The sequence below is a fragment of the Parasteatoda tepidariorum genome, chromosome 8, assembly GCF_043381705.1.
Source record: "Parasteatoda tepidariorum isolate YZ-2023 chromosome 8, CAS_Ptep_4.0, whole genome shotgun sequence".
NCBI classification, from domain to species: domain Eukaryota; kingdom Metazoa; phylum Arthropoda; class Arachnida; order Araneae; family Theridiidae; genus Parasteatoda; species Parasteatoda tepidariorum.
Genome location: NC_092211.1, coordinates 2783470 through 2806995, shown reverse-complemented (window position 1 = coordinate 2806995; position 23526 = coordinate 2783470). Strand labels below are relative to the sequence as shown.

General features: G+C 30.1%; 1 protein-coding gene across 3 annotated transcripts in view; it reads right to left on the bottom strand.

Moving 5' to 3' along the window:
• The window catches only part of LOC107452702 (zinc finger protein Noc), a 172974-nt gene that overhangs the window by 35177 nt on the left and 114271 nt on the right, over positions 1 to 23526 (bottom strand). Inside the window, exon 1 of one of the 3 annotated variants that reach the window (XM_043047021.2) lies at positions 21549 to 22786. The exons of 1 other annotated variant lie outside the window; for it this stretch is intronic. Coding sequence is in view for 1 of the 2 variants with exons in the window: in XM_071184714.1 (XP_071040815.1) it covers positions 16974 to 17018 (45 nt within the window). In the remaining variant the exon portion in view is untranslated. Of the gene's footprint in view, positions 1 to 16973; positions 17118 to 21548; positions 22787 to 23526 lie in introns of those variants that run through there. One more of the 3 variants, XM_071184714.1, reaches the window with a different exon arrangement.

Below are 23526 nucleotides of genomic sequence, written 5' to 3'. Positions count from 1 at the left end.
GTACGTTATTAGTGTATAGCTGTAGCGTATGAGTGTTTTTATGGGCATGGTCCGTTTAAACGCGTATAATGCTCAAATCTACAATCAACCCGTTTTTTTTTCACTGTTTAATACCTTCAAATGGAAGTTCGTCACTGACGTCACGACAGGACGCTTTATTTTCTATGTTATAATCATGATTGCTAAGGGGCTGAGCTCCCTGCTTCCTGATGATCGCCAATCCCTAGAGATTGCTCTGTGATATTATACTTCGCGAACAAAGCTCGTTTCGCTCCCTACCAAGATGGACACATTTGAAATGGGATTTAATATAAAAACTTATTTAGTCAGATTATCTATAAAAATATAAATGGTTCGTTCTATTTTAGCACTAAAATAAAATAACGGAGAAAAAAAAATAATTTCAACAGTTACATCTGACGAGCGTTAGCCTCAGCATGATATTTGTATTTGTGATTGAGGGTAACTTTTATGATTTAAATCTGAAACTTTTTTGAAACAGAAAAAAACACAAAAGCACATTGTTTTTCTCACGTTATAAAATTGTATTAAATTAAATACGAATGAAGAATTATATTTTCCATTTGTATCAAAACTTATTGACGACTTTTTCATTTCCATCTTCTTAGTTCTTTCGAGTATTATTCCCGATGGCTCACTGGCTAAAGGCGCTGAGCTGGCAGTGCGAAGGACTAGGGCTCGATCCTTATTGGTGGCTTGAAGTCTACTCTGCATCGGATTGATGGGTTCTAGCTTGTGTGGGAAATAAAGGAGGTTTGTGTGTAATACTGACCTCATTATCACATTATAGTTGTTGATCTCCAAATTGCGGCAATCTAAAGGGTTCATATTTAATTTTATTCTATTGTGATATTTTACGGACAATGTCCATCCCTTTTCTAGAAATTTTTTGCCATTTTTATTACGTAGCCAATACTGCTTATTTCACAGGCTTACCCTATTTTTTCTACAATGAAAAATTACGATTAATTCGTAATTTAAGGTTTACATTTTTTTTAACGGACTTAGTCTTGAATATCTGTTGCCCGTCTTTGTCCATAAATTCGCATGGATTTTTTTTACAGTGCAGCATTAATTCCCATTTTATAGATACTTTGTACATCTTTTATTGGTTACCTATATTATGGAAAATCGAAAAATGTGTCACCAGAGATTAAAATTTTCTCCCATTTCTCTTTCAATTTCATTTTGATATTGAAAGCTGAAACAAACTGACTTTGATAACGTTTCGTCATAATTTAATAAATTACACTGTCAAAAAATGTTTTTTTCCCCTGTCTTTTAGATGAAACTATGTGGTTCTGAGAAAAGTAAAAGTGCTTGAGTCAAGTATCGAAAACAAAATGGCCCATTGCGTACCGTTCTTTTAGAAGAAAAGATTCCGAACATCTCGTGAATTTTACGAACGACTGAAAAGAGAAGGAATGTTTTAGGGCTTAGAAAAATTTAAGGAAGAGTTAAATTGGAAAATAAGTATTCCTTTCATCTTTTTTTTTAATTTTGTTTATTTTTATTTTTATTATTTTTTTTCTCTCTTTTCCGTTTGTTTTTCATCTTTAGATTTGTTGACTGATTCACGCGTCATGTTTTACGATTAGTTTTGATAAATTTTCGTGGGCTTGCTTTATAAATTTTTATTTAGTTTTTAATTTGTTAATTTTTTTTTCAAATTCTAGTTTGTTTGCCAGTTTAGGTTAAATTTATTGTTTGAAATTGTTAACGATTTTACTTAACGGTTGATTTTTTAATTACACTTGGGTATTATCTGTTGTCTGTGTAGTTCCATAATTTACGATGGGCCATTGTGAAGGAAAAACCAAAACTGTCAGTGCCCCATGGGATAGACAAATAAGAAAATCATTACCAGAATTGAATCATTACCAGAATTTTGTAAATTGAATTCATTTTCTGATTAAATAAAAATATTATTCATTTTTGTATAGAATAAACATTAGCAAATACTCAAGTTGCTCACAAAAAAAAGTAAACACTATAAATTTTTGTAAATTTTCTTGGAAACATCTCTCCAAGCCATTTTTTTTAAATGAAAGATGAAATATAAAATAAAAAATATTACAAACAACAAACAATATTTCTTCTTTTATTTGCAAAGCATAAAATTCCGTCAGTTCTCCTTTTTTCTGTATTTACGTAAAACTTTTGTAAATGTTATTGTTCGAGCGTTAATGTTTGTACTTTAGAAGAAAATGAATTCTTAAATTACTTTTAAATATCTAATTGACACTTTCCTTTGCGGGAAAAAATAAACTGAACCCCTACCCCCCAGCAGAACCATTTCAAAGGGACTTTTTTCATTTTTTAATATTCATAGCCCACTGTCTATTTGTGACATTTGGTCCCAGCAGCTCGTTCTGCTCCTTTTGTCAGTTTGCCATTTTTATTTCAAAATGCCGAACCGACAGCTTTGTCATCCAAATGTAGAATTTTCTTCCATTTCTCTTTCGAATTCATTTTTTATATCTCATTTCTTCTTTCCTTTTTTTGTTTATTTCATTTTTTTCTGGTCTGCTTGCATGCTGGGGTAATGATCTTTTTTTCTTGTTATTATTCTTTCTCGTTTTTCTTTTGAGATATATTTTTCGTTCTCATTTTGGGTTCTTTTGTGTCGCTTTAAAATGTCTCAGCCACCTGCGCGCCATCTATAATATACTTCAACTGACGACAACGGAATTAAATGATCCGGGCGAATAATAAAAAGAGAAAGGAAAAAGAATTAGAAGGAATTTGTTATTTTGTTGTTACTTTTTAACTGCATTTTTGTGGCTAATTTTCTCGTTTTTATTTCGCTAAGTGTTAATAACAGTATTTTAGAATTTAGTACTTAATAACTAATTAAGTACAAATAATTGTGTTCAAAATTGTTTATTTCTCTTTATTGTTCTTTAAACTATAAAGTATATTTTGTTTTTTCTTAATCTTTTGAAACTTAATTTTTAATTTTCTAATTTCAAACTGTCTGAATTAAATTCTTTAAAAAACTATGGGGATATTTCCGTATTGTAAGTCCGCCAACTTCAATCACCAAGGTGCCAAGTAGATTTTAAATTTCAAATTTTTTTAAAAAACATGTAGATGTTTGCCGGGGGTGACTACGAGTTATACCTTTCGAGTTGGTCCCTTTCTCTGATGTTTCTTTCTTTTCTTTTTTCTTTTCTCTCCAAGGTGCTGCCCGGAAGTTGCCAAGACTTTGCGATTATTCAGTCTTAGATCACGATGCTGAAGTCTCCCCAAAACTATTAAACTTTGATACAAAACAAGTGGTTAAATTTTCTTCCAGTGAAAAAAACTGTCTGGGGAAAATTTAAAAATATTATAGAAATTGAAATTTTTTTTTCTTAAGGAATACGTGTCTCTAAGGAAATATATTCTCTTCACGAGACAAATATAACTTTTCAGAGAAACTAATACAAAACTTCGTAACAAGAAAGCTAAAAATCAAAAATCTAAGAGTTTGAGCTGAAAATTTGGATCATTAGACAATTTTTTGAAATTGCTTAACTATCAAAGGTTGATCTTTTAATTTTGAAATTAGTGAAGAAATTATAACACAACAACTGTTTTTCAAAGTTTAAAATTCCCAAAAATAACAAACGAACCCTTGCGTTTTGTGTTTGAAATTGATCAAAAATAACAGCAAACATTTTTAGTAACTTTTAGAAAGGAAAAAAATAACGTCTTACGCTTGAGATTAAAGTATCTAAAATAAGTATAATAGATAAAGTATCTACAGTATTTTCCAAATACTGCCATCTAAAGCCGTAGTGTCTCAGGAGATAGAGCGTTCGCCTTCCAATGAGGTGAACTGATTTCGAATTCCAGCGATGGTTGGTCAAAACGAATTCCGAACCCGGCTCTCGCCGACCACAGTGACGTAAAATATCCTCAGTGGTAAACAGATCATGAGTTAGAGTCTCCTTGTCATTAGGTTAACCGTGGGTAGTTTTCGAGGTTTTCCTCACCATGTAACGCAAATGCGGGTTAGTTCTATCAAAAGTCCTCCACGAAGACAAATTTCTTCCAATACTTGAATTGAAACTGAAACGTGGCTTTAGTTTACGTTAGTAACTTTCTATTCTATTTCGAGCGAGCCAAGCCCGTCAAATGTAATTCTCTTAAGTGACCCATTCTACATTCTTTCACAAAGAAAGATTTAGTTTGTTTTTTACTTGATATATTAAGTAATAAAGGTAATTAGTAATTTTACAGACACGAAGCCATGTAGAACATAAAAAAACTAATTATGCAGCAAAGTTGCCAGATACAAAAAACAAAAATAATCATGGATACGATATAATACATTAAAAAAAAATCTAGGATAAACGAAAGACGCAGATAAGGATGAATTATATTTTAACAATTTCAATAAGCAATACGATGCATTCAATTAAATTGTATAATTAATTGAATATATCGTATGTACACAATTAAATGTATACAATTGAAGTATTTAATTAACTTTACGTTAATAAACATTCTGAGTTCCGTAAAGAAACTTAGCTCAACCTTAGCCAGCAATATCCAGAATATTAACATGGCATTTTGTTCATAAACAACCAGCTCACACTGAGGTCATAGGCCAGGTGGTTGAGTATCAGTGGCCTTCTTCTCAAAGCATCTCTCAAAACAAAAAAGAAACAAAACGGAATTTGGAGAAAACAGTTTCTTTGATTGAATCCACAAAATAAATATAATGCTTTTTCTTTCTCGTTTTAAGTAACATTTCCAAGAAAAAGAAATTACACTATTTTGTAGAGAAATAGGGCTCTATTACAGTTTTTGTTTAATTTTTTTTTTTAAAATTAATTCTCAATTACTGCACTTTGTAAAAAGACCACTGATCCGAAAATACAATAGGTAACTAAACTATAATAGAATCCGAAGACAGGAGAATACAATCCGAAAAGTTTTTCTGTAATATCGATAAAACACATAAACACAATGTCATTTTTTAAAGACAAAATTTTTTATCTTCATTTCGGCATATTTTGATGTTTGAACTATAGATAAGAAACCTCACGTCTCGAACCATAACAGAAATTTAATTGCCATAACCGAACTTCTTTCCGTTGATCATCAAGTGAAAACAAATACTTCTATATTATGAAATGACTAATTGATTGATGAAAATTATGCTTATGATCAATAAATAAAATAATAATAAATGAGAATTTGGGAAACAGATTTACTTCTTAATTGGACCGAATACGATGATTAATTTACTATCTATTTTCTGTTTTAAAATACATTTCTGGAATAGTTATTTACATTATTTTGAAAATAAAAAGACTACAAAAGGTTCTTATAACAATTTATTTAATAAAAAAAAGTTTGTCATTGTATATTGCAAACCCAAAAGAAAACCGTGTCTTATAAGACGCATACTATAATAGAGAGTACAATGGAGAAATTTAATAAAAGTATAATTAGAAACTTTTAAAGTATTTTTTTATCTAAATAAAACCTTTTTTACTAAATAAAACTAATTTTAACAGAACTCATGAAACACATAGTGCCATTTCGGAATATTATCAACTATTATTCTATAATACAAATGTAATCAAAACTCTATTAGAAAGTACAAAAGATAACTCTTACAGTGCTTTTGTGCAGCATATTGTTATACCAATTATTAGTTACGGAGTTTGCTTCTTTAAAGAATAGCATTATATATTATAACTGAAGTTATGGATCGAGAGGTGAGCGAGAAAGTAGTACAGCACGCAATGGAACATTAGAATGAGTTTTCTATCTTATATCACGACAGAGATGAATAATTTTAATGCTTCCGCTGCCTACTATGCTAAAATGTCCTAATTCATACTTACAGATCTTTGTGTGATTTAATGGCTGCCTGACAGGTTTTAAATTAACACTAAAATTCAATTAGTAAAGAACCTAAAATACGTACTGAGAATATTGAAGAAATCTCTTGAAAATAGTTAATACTGAAATCAAAGTGCTTCAGTGCGGGCAGCAGCTGGAAGGTGAAAAATTTGGTTAGTATATTGTTTAAAGTTAATTAAAGTTGGAAGAGTGGTTGAAGAATTGGAATAATTAAATACAGTTCTGCTGTACATTCGGCTTGGTTACTATTAAAGTTTTAAATGTTGGACAATATAGTTTTAAATGGTAACCAAGTTGGTCGCCCAAGGTGGCTAGTACATACCTAATCTAGACTTAATTAGATAGTGCATTAGACAACTACAAAAAATAACTCTAAAAGAGTACTTTAATAGGAAACGTTTTTATAAATTCTCCACGAAACTCATGAACCAGTAGATGACAATTTGGACAATTAAAATTTAAATTGTAATCATTAAAAGAATATTAAATTCTATAATTTTGTTCACTGTAAAATAACAAATTGATAAGAAAAACTCCACTTATAATGAAAAAAAAAATTATAATAAATGCGAATTTTAGAGATAAATATTTTATTTTTTAATTGGACCCTATAATATAACGACTAATTTACTATTTTTTCTACTTTAGAGTACAACTCTTAAATAGTAAATTATCTTATTTTGAAGACAAAAAGATTTCTATAACAATGCTAAGATAAGAAAAATAAATCTTGCACCACAGTACATCAAAAATCGCCCATTACACCAATGGACAATAATATAATGACTAATTTACTATTTTTTTCTATTTTAAAGTAAAACTCTTAAATAGTAAATTATTTTATTTTGAAGACAAAGAAATTTCTATAACAATGTTAATATAAGAAAAATAAATTTTGCACCACAGTACATCAAAAATCGCCTATTAGACCAACGGACAACTATACCAGATAATTCATAATATATAATCTTAACTCTAAGAGAAAGTACAAATACTCTAATAGAGAATCAATTATAAACATTATACTAAAATCACAATGAAATGGATAAAACACGCTCTATTTTTAGAAACAAAAATATTATCAACTATTATTCTATAACATATAAAATAATCCAAACTTTAATTGAGAGTACAATAACTCGAATAGAGAGTACTACAGATAAGGATAATAGAGATTTCAATTAGAAAAGTTTTGAACTCAGAACTAAACTCATGAACTACATTAATGCCATTTTTGGCGACAAAAGTATTAAATTATTCGCCAATATATCTTCACGGCATGACCTATGATAAAATTTCAAACCATTTTCATTTCGGCATATTTTGACGCTTGGACTAAGGCTAAGAAAGTCAGTGCCCACGACCGATGCATATCAGAAGCTGAAATGCGATGACAGAACTTCCTTCGCTGATCACAGAGCGTAAACATCGGCCTATATAGTCCGTCGATTCGCATATTGGGATGGACACAAGAAATTTCTCACTTTATTTCTGAGTCAGTCGTCTTTTTTTTTTCCTCTTCTTCTTATGGTTACAAGTTATTGAATAACAGGAAATGAACAGGCGGTATTAATACTTTCTGTCAATTTTAGTTTGTATTTAGGTATTAAATTGGGAGAAATTGAATTTAAAATGACAACTGTTTTTGAGTTTTGGTGTACGATTGTCGGTTTCTGTAAGTTGCTGGGATCACTTTCCAATTACCTCGACAGATTTAGTTTTTAATGTTTTATTTTTCCTTCATTAGAGTGTTGATTTAACATTTAAAAATTATCATTTTCAAAAAAAGAGAGAAAAAAAAGAGAGATTCTTTATCTTATCGTGTTTCATCATTTTTTGAAAGTTGTACCCCGTCAAAAAAAAAAAAAATTAACACTGGCATTAATTTTTGATGTAAGGATCGGATTTCCACGTACTAGGACTTAGTAATTCCAGGATTATACATAGGGCCGTTTATAGGGTGGACCCATTCATATACACACTCATTCATGCACAGATCGCAATTTTGATCTGAGCCAGAGAATGATCAATCTCCAATTCAGAACCCCCAGAGGCATAATTCGTTATGGGAACNAAAAAAATATTAACTCTGGCAATAATTTTTGATGTAAGGATCGGATTTCCACGTACTAGGACTAAGTAGTTCGAGGATTATACATAGGGCCATTGTTAGGGTGGACCCATTCATACACACATTTATTCATGCACAGATCGCAATTTTGATCTGAGCCAGAGAATGATCAATCTCCAATTCAGAACCCCCAGAGGCATAATTCGTTATGGGAACATGGAGGACTTTGTGATCCGACATATTTAACGTGCACCAGTCAATGTTTACTGTCGGTTAGATTTGAACTCCCACTCTCACGGCCGTGTGTCCAGCACTCTGCGAACCAGGATATCCTGGCCCTATTTAGTATTTGCGATAATTATAGGAAAGTATTTAAGTATGATGTCAATGAGAAAGAAAAGGAGAAAAAAAAATTTCGAATCACAATTTAGTTTATAATTAAGAAAAGGATATGCACCGCATTAGTATTTCACACCAACCATTTTAATTTAATGTAAAATGAACAAATTTGAAACAATAAAGAAAAATGTTTCTTTGATAACCATTCTCAATGTTTATAATAGTTCTTTTTAGTTTTCAGTTCATCAAAAAAACCGTAATAAATTTTATTTTATACACTTGCACTAAATGTAGTTCAAGATATTTATTTCTTTGACATAAAACCGGATTTGAAAATTTTTGTTATTTTTAAAACATTTATCATTAAATTATTTTAATTAATTTGTAGTTTTCCTTTGGTATATATGTTCACAATTGTTTAATGAATTTTATGTATAAAATTTTATTTTTATTTAAAAAAACGTCGTTGAACAGCCGACCCAATTTTTGGTTTTACGACTATTCATGACCAATTTCGTAACCTGGTAGTTTTGAACCCAATCCAGAAGACAAGGGAGCTCCTGGATATAGTATTGGGAGAAATTCGTCTACATGGAGGACTTTTTGTAGGAACTTTCCCGCATTTGCGTTACATGGAGAAGAAAAATGCGAAAACATCCAATGGTTAACCTGGCGGCAAGGGGACTCTAACCCAGTGTTTCCCAAAGTGTAGTACGCGTACCCCCAGGGGTACGGGAACTGTTTAGCGGGGGTACACGTTCTTATGCGAAATATCTTGCAACAAACGAAAATTTCAAAAACTTTTACTTAAAAACAAAGCTAGCCATGAAAATTTACGATTATGCATTTTTCTATAGGCTATTTTTTGCAGAGTTGACAATTAATAATTAATGGTGACAACAACCAGTTGTGATTTTTAACTTATGTGCAATTTTTTTTATAGTAAAGGTTTGTAATAAATTCTACTTATTTTCATTATTTTTGCAAAATATAATTTTTATTCCTAACATAGAATATGGATCACTGGTTGGTATCTACAAAACTTTGTACCAAAAAGGATAAGGAAACATATTTTTAAAAAAATACATTCATTTTTTATTAGTGGTGCACAGCGTTACGAAAAATGTAGAAAGGATACACAAAAATCATAAGTTCTGAAAACACTGCTCTAACCTGTTATCCGTCTACCACTGACGATATTTTAAGTCCGGGGCGAGCCGGGTGCGGATCAACCAGCCATCGCTGAGATTCGAACCCGCTCTATCCTCTAATCCACCACGGCTCTATCTATAAAATTGACTGAATTAACACTCCGCAAAAAAGGTAAATTATTTAGAGTTCCGCTGTTCCAACTATGCTCTATATTCACGTTGCTGCTCTCTTCCCTAATGTCCTATTGATTCCCTAATGTCCTATTGATTATATAATGCCCTATTGGTACTATTGATTATTTAAATACACAATTATAAAAATACCACTGCTTTGTTATTGAGATATTGTCTCCTTTATTGATTCCTGTGTTGAAAAAAAAAACTGCATTCCAATTTAATAGTTAATTCTATAAACAAACTGATTAAGCCCGCACTCCATTTCGTTGTGAAATTTTCATGCATTATTTCGCCGAAAAAGTTCGTTATGTGCTCAAATTCTCTTGGTGTAAAAGACTGTACTTTTGTCTTGTAGGCAGAGATTTTGATCTTTAAGATTCAATCGCGTTCAATTGGCAGTGATCTCAATTAACTCCAGCATTCAATTTACTTTATAAGTGGATTATAATTTCACCTTACACCGTTTTCTGCTTTTGCTTACAGTGAACATTTCGTCATTTCCTTACAGCTCCGGCTAAACTTGCTACACAACAAACGCCCTTTCTTCTTATCCTTACACTAAACTTGTTATTGTACTGTTTTTTCCCCCTCCATTTGTAACAAAATTGCTAACATTTTGTCCCATTTTGGTTTCAAAGTCACTTTCAAACCTGTTGGCAAAATTAACCATAAGTTCTGTAAAGATTCTATGAGTGCTGATAACCGCTAAAGCATTTACCACATATGACACCAACGCAATCTTGGACAAACTAAGCATGCTTTAAAATTTTGATTAGGGGAACATGGCAGACATATCCGTCATTCTAGATTAGATAAATTAACTATTGCCGCACATTATTGAAACATTGGCTATAAATGTAACTTTAATAACAAATTTCTTTTACCACTGTCATATCAGCTCATATTGACGTTCTGGAATTTTATTTCATTTACTTGAATTCCGATTCGCTAGTTAAAGTCATGAGTTTTCCTCTATAAAAGTTGGAAGCACTCTATTCTGCCCCAATCTACATTTTTCAATCGCCGTTGTTTGCCTTGGATTCCATGGTATTTCTTTTTTTGTTTTCACATTTATTCATATTTTCGTTGACAATTTCTAGTTTTCTTGTTTTTAAAAAATTTTCTTTCTTTTTTCTTCCTCACCACTATCTGTTGATCATGAAAATGCCTTGTTTTTGAGAGCTCAAAATGTGTCAATTTTCCCACTTTAATAATTTTTGAAGCGAATGAATTCTTTTCCTTATCAAATATATCATTCGTTTCTTTTTCTTGGGATTAATCATTTCATTTTATATTCTTCTTGTTAGATGTTGAAACATATATAGAATTTATGCTTTTATAGCAGGTTTGCAAAATCAAACTTTTTAATTCAAACATTCGGAAAGAGGAAAGTTTAATCTCGCAGCATACATAGGCCTCAATGCTTCTATTAACCTATATTATTCCCACATAATGTGCTATACGCTTGTAACTAAACGCTTGAGCTGTAAATAGTCATCATCTGAACAGTTATGCTGTAAACAATCATCTTATACTGGAAATACACTGGAAATAAATATCTTCTAAACACTTATACTGAGATTAATCCCTTACACTGTAAATCATCATTCTCTAAGTGATTAGCTGTAAATAATCATCTTCTAAACTCTTACACTGTAAATAGTCATCTTCTAAACAGTTATATTGTAAGTAATAATCTTCTAAATGCGTACATTGTAAATAATTATCTTCTAAACGCTTGCACTGTAAATAGTCATCTTCTAAACAGTTATATTGTAAGTAATAGTCTTCTAAATCGTAAATAATTATCCTCTAAATTGTAAATAATTATTTTCTAAATTGTAAATAATTATCTTCTAAGCGCGTACACTGTAAATAGTCATCTTCTAAACAGTTATATTGTAAGTAATAATCTTCTAAATCGTAAATAATTATCTTCTAAATTGTAAATAATTATCTTCTAAATTGTAAATAATTATCCTCTAAATGCTTACAAATAGTCATCTTCCAAACAGTTATATTGTAAGTAATGATCTTCCAAATCGTAAATAATTATCTTCTAAATTGTAAATAATTACCTTCCAAATTGTAAATAATTATCTTCTAAACGCTTGCACTGTAAATAGTCATCTTCTAAATAGTTATATTGTAAGTAATAATCTTCCAAATCGTAAATAATTATCTTCTAAATTGTAAATAATTATCTTCTAAACGCTTACACTGTAAATAGTCATCTTCTAAACAGTTATATTGTAAGTAATAATTTTCTAAATGCTTACATTGTAAATAATTATCTTCTAAACGCTTACACTGTAAGTCATCATCTTCTAGATGTTACTCTGTATATTAAACTCCTTTCATTAAATTTTCTCTTTTAATTAATTATCTTTCTTAGTGTGTACAAAGTAGTGAAATAATATATTAATTGTAGCTTTATAGTGATAATTATAGATATATTGGTCGTATTTTAATGATAAAAAATCATGAATTAACTAATTAAAAAAATTACGAAAAACAAGCATTTAAATTTTAATCTTCCGAAACAAAGAAAATTTTAAATCTCCTACAACTTAAAATACTTTTCAAAAATATTAAAATTGTTTCTTTCCATTTTTCCATTTTATTCCATTTAAATTGAAATACCTCACACAATTAAATTCAAGCAGGGAGATGAATGAATTTTTTTCTGACTCAAAGCCGCCGTCATCCCTCATTCTATAAGTGAGTATATAGAGCATCATCATGAGCATCTCTTTCCTCATCCCTTCTCCCGCATCCTCATCTCTTGCTCTTGCGCTTCACTGTAAAAGACATAAAGGAAGATCCTCAGCTAATAATAATAAAGATCTCGCACCATCTCAGTCTAAATCCGTGCTTAGCCAAATGAACCCAAGCAAAAGCCTTGATGCTTCTTCATTAGGCGAAATTTCGAGGGTTTTTGGCGATATGACATCAAAAGAGCGTGAATCACTCACAGCCAGGTTCAAGAAGATCACTGCAAGGAAATAAAAAGTGCGCCAATGTATATATTTTATCTTTAAATGTGTAAGTGCACATATATATGTATATGCACATCAAAGATAAAAATACATACATGATGGGGTTGAGAGGATGTTAATGTCTCGAGTGTTGCTGTTTATGTGAGGGATTGAATGTTTGTTTGCCCCTGCACGCTCATAAGGCGAAGAAAAATCATCGACAGGGTTGCATTTTTTGAGAAAATTACTTGGCGATAGTATGAAGAACAATGCGCCAAATTAAATTTTTTCCCATTCCTCATTATGGCTATTTTTTTAAACATGTTTCGTTAAACGGAAATTTAATATTCCACGATAATTGGTCTTTACAAAACTATTGTCACACAAGATAATGACCACTGAAGGCGCTGTTTCCAGATAATTTGTCATCGCAAAATTTTATTAATTTGAGATAACCATTTTCGACAATGATACGCAATAATTTGTCTTCATAAAATTATCTTCCACTCAATTTTGTGATTATTCGAGACTCTGTTCTGCGAAAATTTGTCATTGCAAAACCATAATTAAGTCAGATTAGGACCGTGCAACTTTTTGTTCCGCTACAGTTTCTTCTTATGAGATAATGGCAATGTTAGATTTTATTCAACATTATTTTATCTTCAGCTTATTCTGTTTTGTAATATTTTGACCAGATAGCATTCGAATTGCGTCCATAAAAAGTTTCTAGCTAGTGTTTTCTTGGGATAAAAGCTTAAGCATAGCACCGTGGAAGCATCAACAAAGTCTATTCTGAAACAATGTCTGCATTGAAACATTAGCTCTACATATCATGAAAAGATAATTGCTGTATTGACGTTTAGAACATTTCTAATGTACCGAAAAATCACGTGATATGATTGCTAATAAGCAGGGAAAATCAGATATCTTTGACTGTCATAAGCCTAAAGATAGCAAATGTCAGAGCTTTAATTAATTGTAAACTATTTATTTAATCCTTATTTAACGGTATTTACAATAAAGTTTATCATCTTTTCCTGAATATTATTATCGATTATTTTTATGTCTTTGAATTTAATTACGTATTGTTCAAAAATTAAAGACCTGAAACGAAAAGTATTGCTTCTTTACTATAAAGTAATCACATAATAGTACCTTATTATGGAAGATATTTAGTTACTCTCTGATATTTATTAAACGGTAAACAAGTTATATTTCCTTTTTAATTAGTCATTTAAAATTTTTTATTCGAAACTGTGTTCAACCACCGAATAGAATTAAAAAGATAAATATAAAATAACTATGTCTTTAAAGTTCCAAAGCGAAATTAACATGTTGCATTATTGCTAAAGTATATTTTTGGCGAAAAATATTTATAAGTTTTTAGTGTAACCATACTTAAATACTAAAACTTGCACTAAAAGTTCAAATGGTGATTGGGTAAAATATTTAGATTATAATTTTATCTGGGTAGAATCGGAAAGTTAGTAGGTGGTAATACAATTAAAAATATTTAATATAAACCTAAAGAAAAAAAACCCTGGTAGAACTCTTTGGTTGAAAATTTTTTGATTTTTAGTACCTAATTATTGATAAGAAATAAAAATGAGTGCGAAGCAAGCAGGATAATAAATATTTTTTTATTTTTGCTACCTAATTATCAATAAGAAATAAAAATTATTGCGAAGCGAGAAGGAGATCTCATAGTGTATCCTATAAAATATTATTATTCTCATCTCAAAATAAAGAAAAATGCATTTTAAATTAGTTAAAATAGTTCTGGGATAAGCTTTCAAAGCTAAATATCTTAGAAGTATTTTATTCGATATTATTGAAATGCAAATCAACTGCTATATACATTAAACCTTATTGATAATAATGACAGAAAAAATAAGAAGAAAAAAAAAACAATCAAAATGCTTTTGTCATATTTGAAATTGTTTATTTCAAATATTATTTATTTTATATCGATATTATTTATTATATTTGTTTATTTATTTGGGAGTGGTGAGCAATTTTAGTTAAAATTTTTCACGATATTTACAACAATATTTAAAGATGATAAATTCAAAACAAATCTTTCTTTCACTTAAGCGTCTTACTTTCTTTTTCAAAACAAAACAATCTGAGAGATTTTACATAAAAAAAAACAAGCTTAACTTATTTACTTTCAATATGTCAAGAAAGACGATAACTTAATTTCTAAGAGAGCCATTCTCAATTTAATTTGGAGAGGGCAATTAATCGCCAAAACTTGGCCCCCCACGAGGTGAGTAGTGGAGGCTAATGGTGTGGCTGAAGAGCCTTTTCACCATTAAAGCCTGATGGTGAAGATTTTTCATTCTCCAAAAACTCTCGAGTCCGTCTGTTGCCCGGCCCGATCTCTGTCTCTTTGACAGATGCATCATTTCCTCTGCATCCTCCGATTCCTTCTCTAACTCTAGAGGGAACATACACAAATAACGAAATGTTTACACCAAATGACCTATGCAATTTTCGAATTTTAAAGTTTTTGATTATAGATTGATAATTCAGAGAAAATATATTTTAGTTCCACGAAATCGAAGTTGAATTTTGCAGCTCTTACGCCATGGGAAGTAAAAAAAGCCTATGAGTTCAAACGAATTGAAGGGTTTTATGGAGTTTTCTCGCCAAAGTCTGAGCAGCCGAAACTCAAATTAAGTGAAAAAACTATAACTCAATAACCAATTTCTTTTTAAAGAAACATTAAATTTTGACGAGATTATACAGTTTGTTTGAAAATTATTAAAGTCAACAAGTGTCAATCAAATTATTAAAATCAATAGCAATTTTCATATTGAACACATTCCTAATGAACACATTCTTTGTCACATTCATCATGAAAACTATAAAAATCAATGAGTAATTCATTAAGAAAATTGATATTCTTAATGAAAATCATTAAAATCAATCAGTGATTCATAATAAAAATTGATATTCATAATAAAAATTATCAAAGGCAATGAGTGATTTATTATGAAAATGTTATTCATAATAAAAATAATTAAAATCGAGGAGCAGTGGTGAATGACTTTCCCTATTTTAAAAAATTGGATCATAAACACTTATCATTTTCTCAAAATTAAAATTTTTCTTGATTCTGGCATTTTTTTTCTTCTTAATAACAGTTAGAAGTTTCTTTTAAGAATTTTCGTCCCTCTTTTTCTGAAGGGGTTAAAAGAACAAGTAATCAAACATTGAATTTAAAACTTTCTTTTGGTTCTAAGATGTTTGGTGGGTGCCCAACTGTTGTCAGATTCATATTGTTGAATGCAAGTCTTATTTGGAAATGCGTCAAACATCAAACGTCGGCGTAATCTCCTCTTCTACTAGTAAATAAATTTTGCCACCAAAATAATGCGGCACATTAATTAATTCTCTTTTATTTAACATTTGCTCTGAAAAAACTAGGACTGCAAATTTATCTTCTTTCAACAGATTATTTTCTTTCTGGATATTATTTTATTTTCCTTATAGAAAATAGATTTATTCCTCTTCTAGTGATTATTTTATTTTACTTCTAGAAATCATTTTATTTTGCTTTATTTTTCTTCACGAGATAGTTTTATTTTATTTCTGTTCTAGAGATTATTTTATTTTATTTCTAGCAATTATTTTCTTCATTTTCAAGTAATTATTTTATTTTACTCCTAGAGGTAATTTTATTTTCCTTCTCGAGATTATTTAAATTCATTTTTGTTTTAGAGATTATTTTATTTTATTTTTGCTTTATAGATTATTTTATTTTATTTCTAGCAATTATTTTCCTAATTTTCAAGTGATTATTTTATTTTACTTATAGAGGTTATTTCATTTTTCTTCTAGAGATTATTTAATTTTATATTTGTTTTAGATATTATTTTATTTTACTTTTGTTTTAGAGATTATTTTCTTTTTCTTTTAGAGATTATTTAATTTCATTTGATTCTAGCAATTATTTTCTTTTCTTTAAAGTGATTTAAGTTTTATTTTACTTTTCTTCTAAAAATAATTTTATTCTATTTTATTTTCTTTCTTTAAATAATTTTTATTTTCCTTCTAGAGATTATATTATTTTCATTCTAGAAGTTATTTCACTTTATTTCCCATCCATTCATCGTTATTTACCATCTATTCTTTTAATTTTTTCGATTCTCTTCCTCGAGATTGTTCTGCTTTATTATATCTTCCCTCTAGAGAGTATTTTATTTAATGCGTTTTCTAAAAATGTAAATATGACTAGGAATTTTTTTAACTTAAAATTAAATATTCATTTGGCTCTGCTGTTTTACACTTTAAAGTATATGATAGTGTTAAATCATGGTCATTTTATGAAGAAAATTGCAAGCGAAATGCTAAAGAGCCACTCACTCCATCTGCGCCAGTTGATTTTTTTTCTCCATAATCCCAAAACATATTATGGTCAAGACGACATAAATCAAGGGCTGTCCAGCGAAGTCACAAGTCGCCAGTGGCCGAAGACAAAAATTCTTAAATGCCTCCTCATCTCCTCTACACAACCCAATAAATCTTCCTCCTCCTGGAAAAGCTAAGCTGATCAAAAAGGAAAAAGAAAGATACAACTTTGGTAAGAAGAAGAAGAAGAAGAAGAAAGGCAAAGGAGTGACAGGTTGCAGAAAGGGAGGAAGATTAATGGGGAACAGCTTCCAAACCGCGACCTGATCCCCGGGTGTGACCGACCTGCAAATTACCACATCTCCTGCTCCATCCATCACATTCCAGCATCTCCTTCCTCCTTTTCCTCCTTTTCTTCTGTCGCATTGATTGAGACAGAGGAGACGACAGCAGGGATGGGAAGGACGATGAAGAGGAAGAAAAAAAAAGAAGATGATGGAATCAAGATTTTGTCTCCATCCTTATATACCAGGATGTTAATACCGCTCGTCCGTCATGTTCATGAAATTGCGGATGTATTCAGAGACAGTCGTAATCAAATTCGAGAGAATCGAACAAAGTTTAGCTTGGATTGATACAATATTGAGGATTGAACGGAATGGATGGTAGATTTGAGGTTTAATAATGTGACAAACTTGGCTTTTAAATACTGAACGTTGCATTAATTTGCAATTTAAAACATAGTACAGTATTTTATAACGTAATGTAAACAATTGAAATGTATTATGTTCTTGAAGCCACAGTTTCCATCTTTTTTTTTTATATACAGTAGATAAGAAACTTATTTTAAAACAACAATAAGGACAATATTTTGATGGCTAAGAGATAACGCGTAATTTGTTTGGAATTTTTCTTTCTTTTTTCTTACTTTAGTTTGGGTCAATATTCTAAGGTCATATTTTTTTAAAAATATTTTTGATTTTGTTAGTTGTATGCTGTGGTTTTATATGTGTATAATTAATAATGTAATAATTATGTGCAATACTCATCTTTTAAATATGATTATATTTGTAAGTTTAGCATATGAGTGAGTATATTTAAAAAAAAATTTTTTAGAGTGTATTAGTAAAAAGAAATACGTAGAAAATTAAGAAAATTAATAAGTTTTATTTACTGCGCATAAGCTGCAAGAATATAGAACTCATAAAATAAGTTTAAAAAAATATAGAGAAAACAAGGAAACTAATAAAGATTAATGAAAAGAGAAGAAAAATTATTAAAATAAAATATTTTTATAAAAAACATTTTTAAAAAAATTTAAAAAAATATTTATTAAGAATCCAGAAAGGGAAAAGATATAATCTTTTCATCAGCTCACACGATTATATCAGTAAAAAGGAGTGCTATCTAATATTGTATCAAAATAGTAATATCAGTTTTTTTGAGTTCTCCTAACATTATTACATTAACGTATTTTGCTTTGGCTATTTTGATACAATATTAGAAAGCACTCCATTTTGCGAATATAATCGTGCGAGTTGATGAAGAGATTATATCGTTTCATTTTCTATTTTCCGGCTTTTTAATAAATAGTTTTTAAATTTCTTTGGAAATAGTTTTAAAAAATACTTCATTGCAATTATTTTTCTTCTTCTCTACTCATTAACATTTATTATTTTCCATGTTTTCTCTATCAAGGGAAACTAGGGAAGTGTGACTCGCCAATTTTGAAATGAACTAGTGGGATGTATGCCTTATGAGGAATAATTATAGGGGGCAACATTCGTTTTGGCCCATAGAAGGTCCTATGAGAGATAAAAAATAATTCAATATATAGAAAAATCGGTATTTTATTACTTCAATGCAGATATTAGTTATCGTAGTTAACTCGTACTCCAATTAATTTTGTGGAACTTTCACGTACTTAAAATATTTATTGTCAAAATTGATTTCGAAAATTTTATATATCTGTAATTTTTCAGAAAAACCTGTTAGGTTAATTTTAAAAAAAAATTGGCATCAAATTTATTTTTTTTAAAAATTTTCCAATATAAAAATAAGTGAACATATGAACAAGTGAATATCTCATTTATATGAGAGGCGAAATATAATGTGCATTTTCCCAAACTGATTTATAAAAAAAAAATTTTTTTATATTGTTAGATCTTGCAAAAAAAATCTGAAACAAACTAAGTGATTGCATAAAATTAAATTGCATTTTTAAAAATATTCTCATATTTTTTTGGCGGTAAATTTGAACTTAAAAAATGTTTAATATTTCAATTTGATTTTTTTCATAAAAGATCAACTGACAATACACAAAATTTGAGGTGATTTGTCATATTAAGTTGGAAAATCCGTTGATACCAATGTGCTGTAAATTTTTCAATATTTTGTCAAAACATTGCCATTTTTATAATATTATTCATACAATTATTTTTATATCTGATATTCTAGCTAATTTTTTAAATATTTAACTTTAAAAGTTGGCATTCTCCTATCTTAAAACATGGGTTAGAGTAGCGGCGCCATATAAAAAGAGACTACACGTTTTTGGTCCGTGCTATTCTATATGGCGGCTCTACTCTAACCTATGCGTCAAGATTGGAGAATGCCTCAAATTTTGAGTATACAGTACAATTGATCTTTTATGAAAAAAATGGAATTGAAATATTAAAAATTTTTTAAGTTCAAATTTCCGCCGAAAAAATTTGAAGATACTTTTACAAAAGCAATTTAATTTTAGGCAATCACATAAATTATTTCAGATTTTTTTGCAAGATCTAACAATACGAAAAAAATGAATTTTTTGTAAATCAGTTTGTAAAAATGCGCATTATATTTCGACTTACATATAAATGAAATATTCACTTGTTCATATGTTCGCTTATTTTTATATTAGAAAATGTTTTGAAAAAAAAATTTAAAAAATTTGATGCCAATTTTTTTTTTAAATTAACCTAATAAGTTTTTCTGCAAAATTACAGATATATAAAATTTTCGAAATCAATTTTGACAATAAATATTTATAATTACAGTACATGAAAGTACCACAAAATTAATTGGAGTGTGAGATAATTACGATAACTAATAGTCTGCATTGAAGTAATGAAATACCGATTTTTCTATATATTGAATTATTTTTTATCTCTCATGGGACCTTCTATGGGCCGAAACGAATGTTGCCCCCCATAATTATTCTTCATCCCACTAGTTTATTTCAAGATTGGCGAGTCACACTTCACTAGTTTTCCTTGTAAGTATATTTTTTATTCTTTTATATATAAACTTAAGAATTTTCTGTACCCCTTCTAAATTTTTCGTAACGCTGCGTACCACTAATAAAAAAATGAATGTATTTCTTATATAAAAATTGCCCGAAAGTTAAAAATCACAACTGGCTGTTGACACGATGAATAATTAACTGTTAACTCTACAAAAAATAGCCAATAGAAAAATAGGTTATTATAAATTTTCATGGTTAGCTTTGTTTTTAAGGAAAATTTTTTGAAATTTTCGTCTGTAGCAAGATATTTCACATAAGAACACTAAGCTATTCCCGTACCCCTGGGCGTACGCGTACCACACTTTGGGAAACACTGCTCTAGAAAACAATCTCAATAAATATTTTTGTCATAGAATATACCATATTTTTTGAAAAAATATAAAAATATTTTTGTGGTTGTCCGTGATGCATAAAAGTATAATTTTTTTAATTATGATTATGAATAATCATATTCTGTTATCATTAGTATTATTTTTATCGACACTACTGTTATCATTTATAACAAAATATTAAATCCAACAGAGAACAAATAAGTTTCCTCACTCACATTGATACTTGTATGCATCATTCTTGAATACCGCTTTCAGGGCCGAGATAGCCTCGTTGGTAGGGCACTGGGCTCATGTCCAAGAGCTCGTGGGTTCGATCTCAGGCCGGCCGAAGACTCTCCGTGAAGTAAATGGTGACTGATGCAAGTTAAATCTGTCGAGTCGCAANACTATTACGCTAAAATTAGGTCCGATTTAACATGTTTTCAGCAAAATTAGCACTCATAAGGTAGATAAATATTAAGTACTCAAAAAAATGTCAAAAAATACTTAATTTTAATTAAAATTTATCATGCACTATTAAATGACTGAAATAATTGAAAGTTAAAAATTGAATAAGTCCCTATTAAATCTATAATAAGATACTTGAGTTAACGAAAATTATTAATTCATTTGTTACATTTTTTTTTCTCATTTAAATTCTTTTCTTTTTCAAAACTAGAAATAATTAAAGTCCTTTTTAAATGGTACATGGAAAATTATCATATGCAGGGGAATGACACAGAAAATGTTTTTTTCTCGCCTTAAAATTAACAAATTGACAAAAATTTTATTCAATAACATTTTAAAACATTTTTGTGGTTGTAGAACAAAAGAAAAAAAAATTCCGTGATGCATAAAAGTATAATTTTTTAAAATTATAATTATGAATAATCATACTCTGTTATCATTAGTATTATTTTTATCACCACTACTGTTATCATTTATAACAAAATATTAAATCCAACAAAGAACAAATAAGTTTTTATCACTCACATTGATACTTGCATGCATCATTCTTGAATACCGCCTTCAGAGCCGAGATAGCCTGGTTGGTAGGGCACTGGGCTCATGTCCAAGAGTTCGTGGTTTCGATCTCAGGCCAGCCGAAGACTCCCCGTGTGGTAAATGGTGACTGATGCACTGATGCACGACGGATATAAAATACCGTTTTCTTAAATACTGACCAACACAGCACACGCTATTAGTCCTTGCTGTTTCATGATAGGTACCCACTGTTAAATTCAGTTAAGTTTAACCTCTTCCACTGATATTGTGAGTCAGAACATACATTGTCTGCATAAGTTGATCTTCACAGTCAGGTTGCCTTCATTACTGATCACCAAGAAACCTAAATCACAACCCAAAGTGCAATGTTCTTGGTTATCACGACATATGGTTTAAACAAAGCGGCTCAAAAACTCTTATCAATAAAACATTTTACTCTCCTTTCACACTAAGAATCTGAATATCAATTCATATAATCAGTAATGCACTAGTGGACAAAATTAAGAGATGGAAAACATTTTCACACATTTGTTCTAAAAAAAAAACACGAAACTGGCACTGTTGAGTGGCATATAATATCAGTGTCGCTGAGATAAACTTACATATTCATGAGAGCGGCTGAACGTCAGCTCTTCTGATAACTCTTTCTGAGTTATGAAAGTCTGTGTCCAGCTAATTCCACTATACTATACAGTAGTGACTTTCTTGAATAGTCTGGCTGTATTTTATGTGATATGAGTACGCATCACTCGACGGTACTAGAGGGAGAATCGTCGGTAGACTTTAAGCAGAGCACTCCCAAAAGGCAGCAAGTGAACTAGATGTAACACCAAGTGTCATATCTAATGTGCAACAACAGTGCTATGCAGTGCAACAACAGTGTCCGGAAGACCAAGTTTCCCGAGAGCCACCTCGGTGAATGATGACTGATATTGGGTGTCTGCAGTCAAGCGAAAGATGACGTCTACAGTCACACAACTCTCTTGTGACCTGCCACAGGAACATCAGTTTCACGGAAGATAGTTGAAAGAAGGCTAGATATAAGACAGAACTGTATGCCAGAAGGGTAGCGATTTCTTTCCACTCACTCCTATAAAAGAGAGCGTTAACAATGATGCATACAATGGCAACACCAACTTTAGACACAGTTTCAAGGGGATAATGTCCTCTTCACGGATGAGTCCAGATTCAATCTACAACCTGATTCTTCGTTTGTCTTCACCTGAAGGGAAAGTAGGACCAGAAACCATCCCAGCAACATCAGGAGACACTTAAGGCGGAGTTTAGATCCGAGCAGGGTTCATGCACACACACTGTTCTATGTGTTTGACACTCATACCCCGAATGCGGAGAGGCGCAGGCAACATACCCTAGTGTCATATGTGAGAATTTACAGGGTTGTTGTTGGCCATCAGTTCACTTTTATAGACGTCATGTTATTTCTGAATCTTTTTAGATTTTTTTTTTCGTTTTACCCATGCAAAATTTGCATCGATCAAAATGAGCGTGAGAAGTTAAGAGTTGATTTTCTTTTTAATACCACTCTATAATTTTTTTAAAAAAAGGCATTCTTATCTAATAATCCTGTGAAATAGTTTCAGAATTACTGATGTTAAAGCTAGAAAGATGTTATTAACTTCTGATGCTCATTTTTCATTTGCATGGGTAAAAATGACATTTTCAAGAGCTTCAACCATGATCTTTCAAACTATGACAACAGTTTTGATAGAAACTTTTACAAAAGATGTAAAATTTTCTTAAACATTTTTTTGCTGAAAGAAAAATTATTTACACAAAGTAAATAAAGAAGCTGTTCCATTATTTTGATCAATCCCTGTATACCTATATAATACAATATACATAGTTACGTATGCTTAAAATGTTATTATTTAATCGACATGTATGGTATTTTGGTTATACTCCTTGAATTTAGAGACGTTAATTTTTAATTCGAAATATTATATAT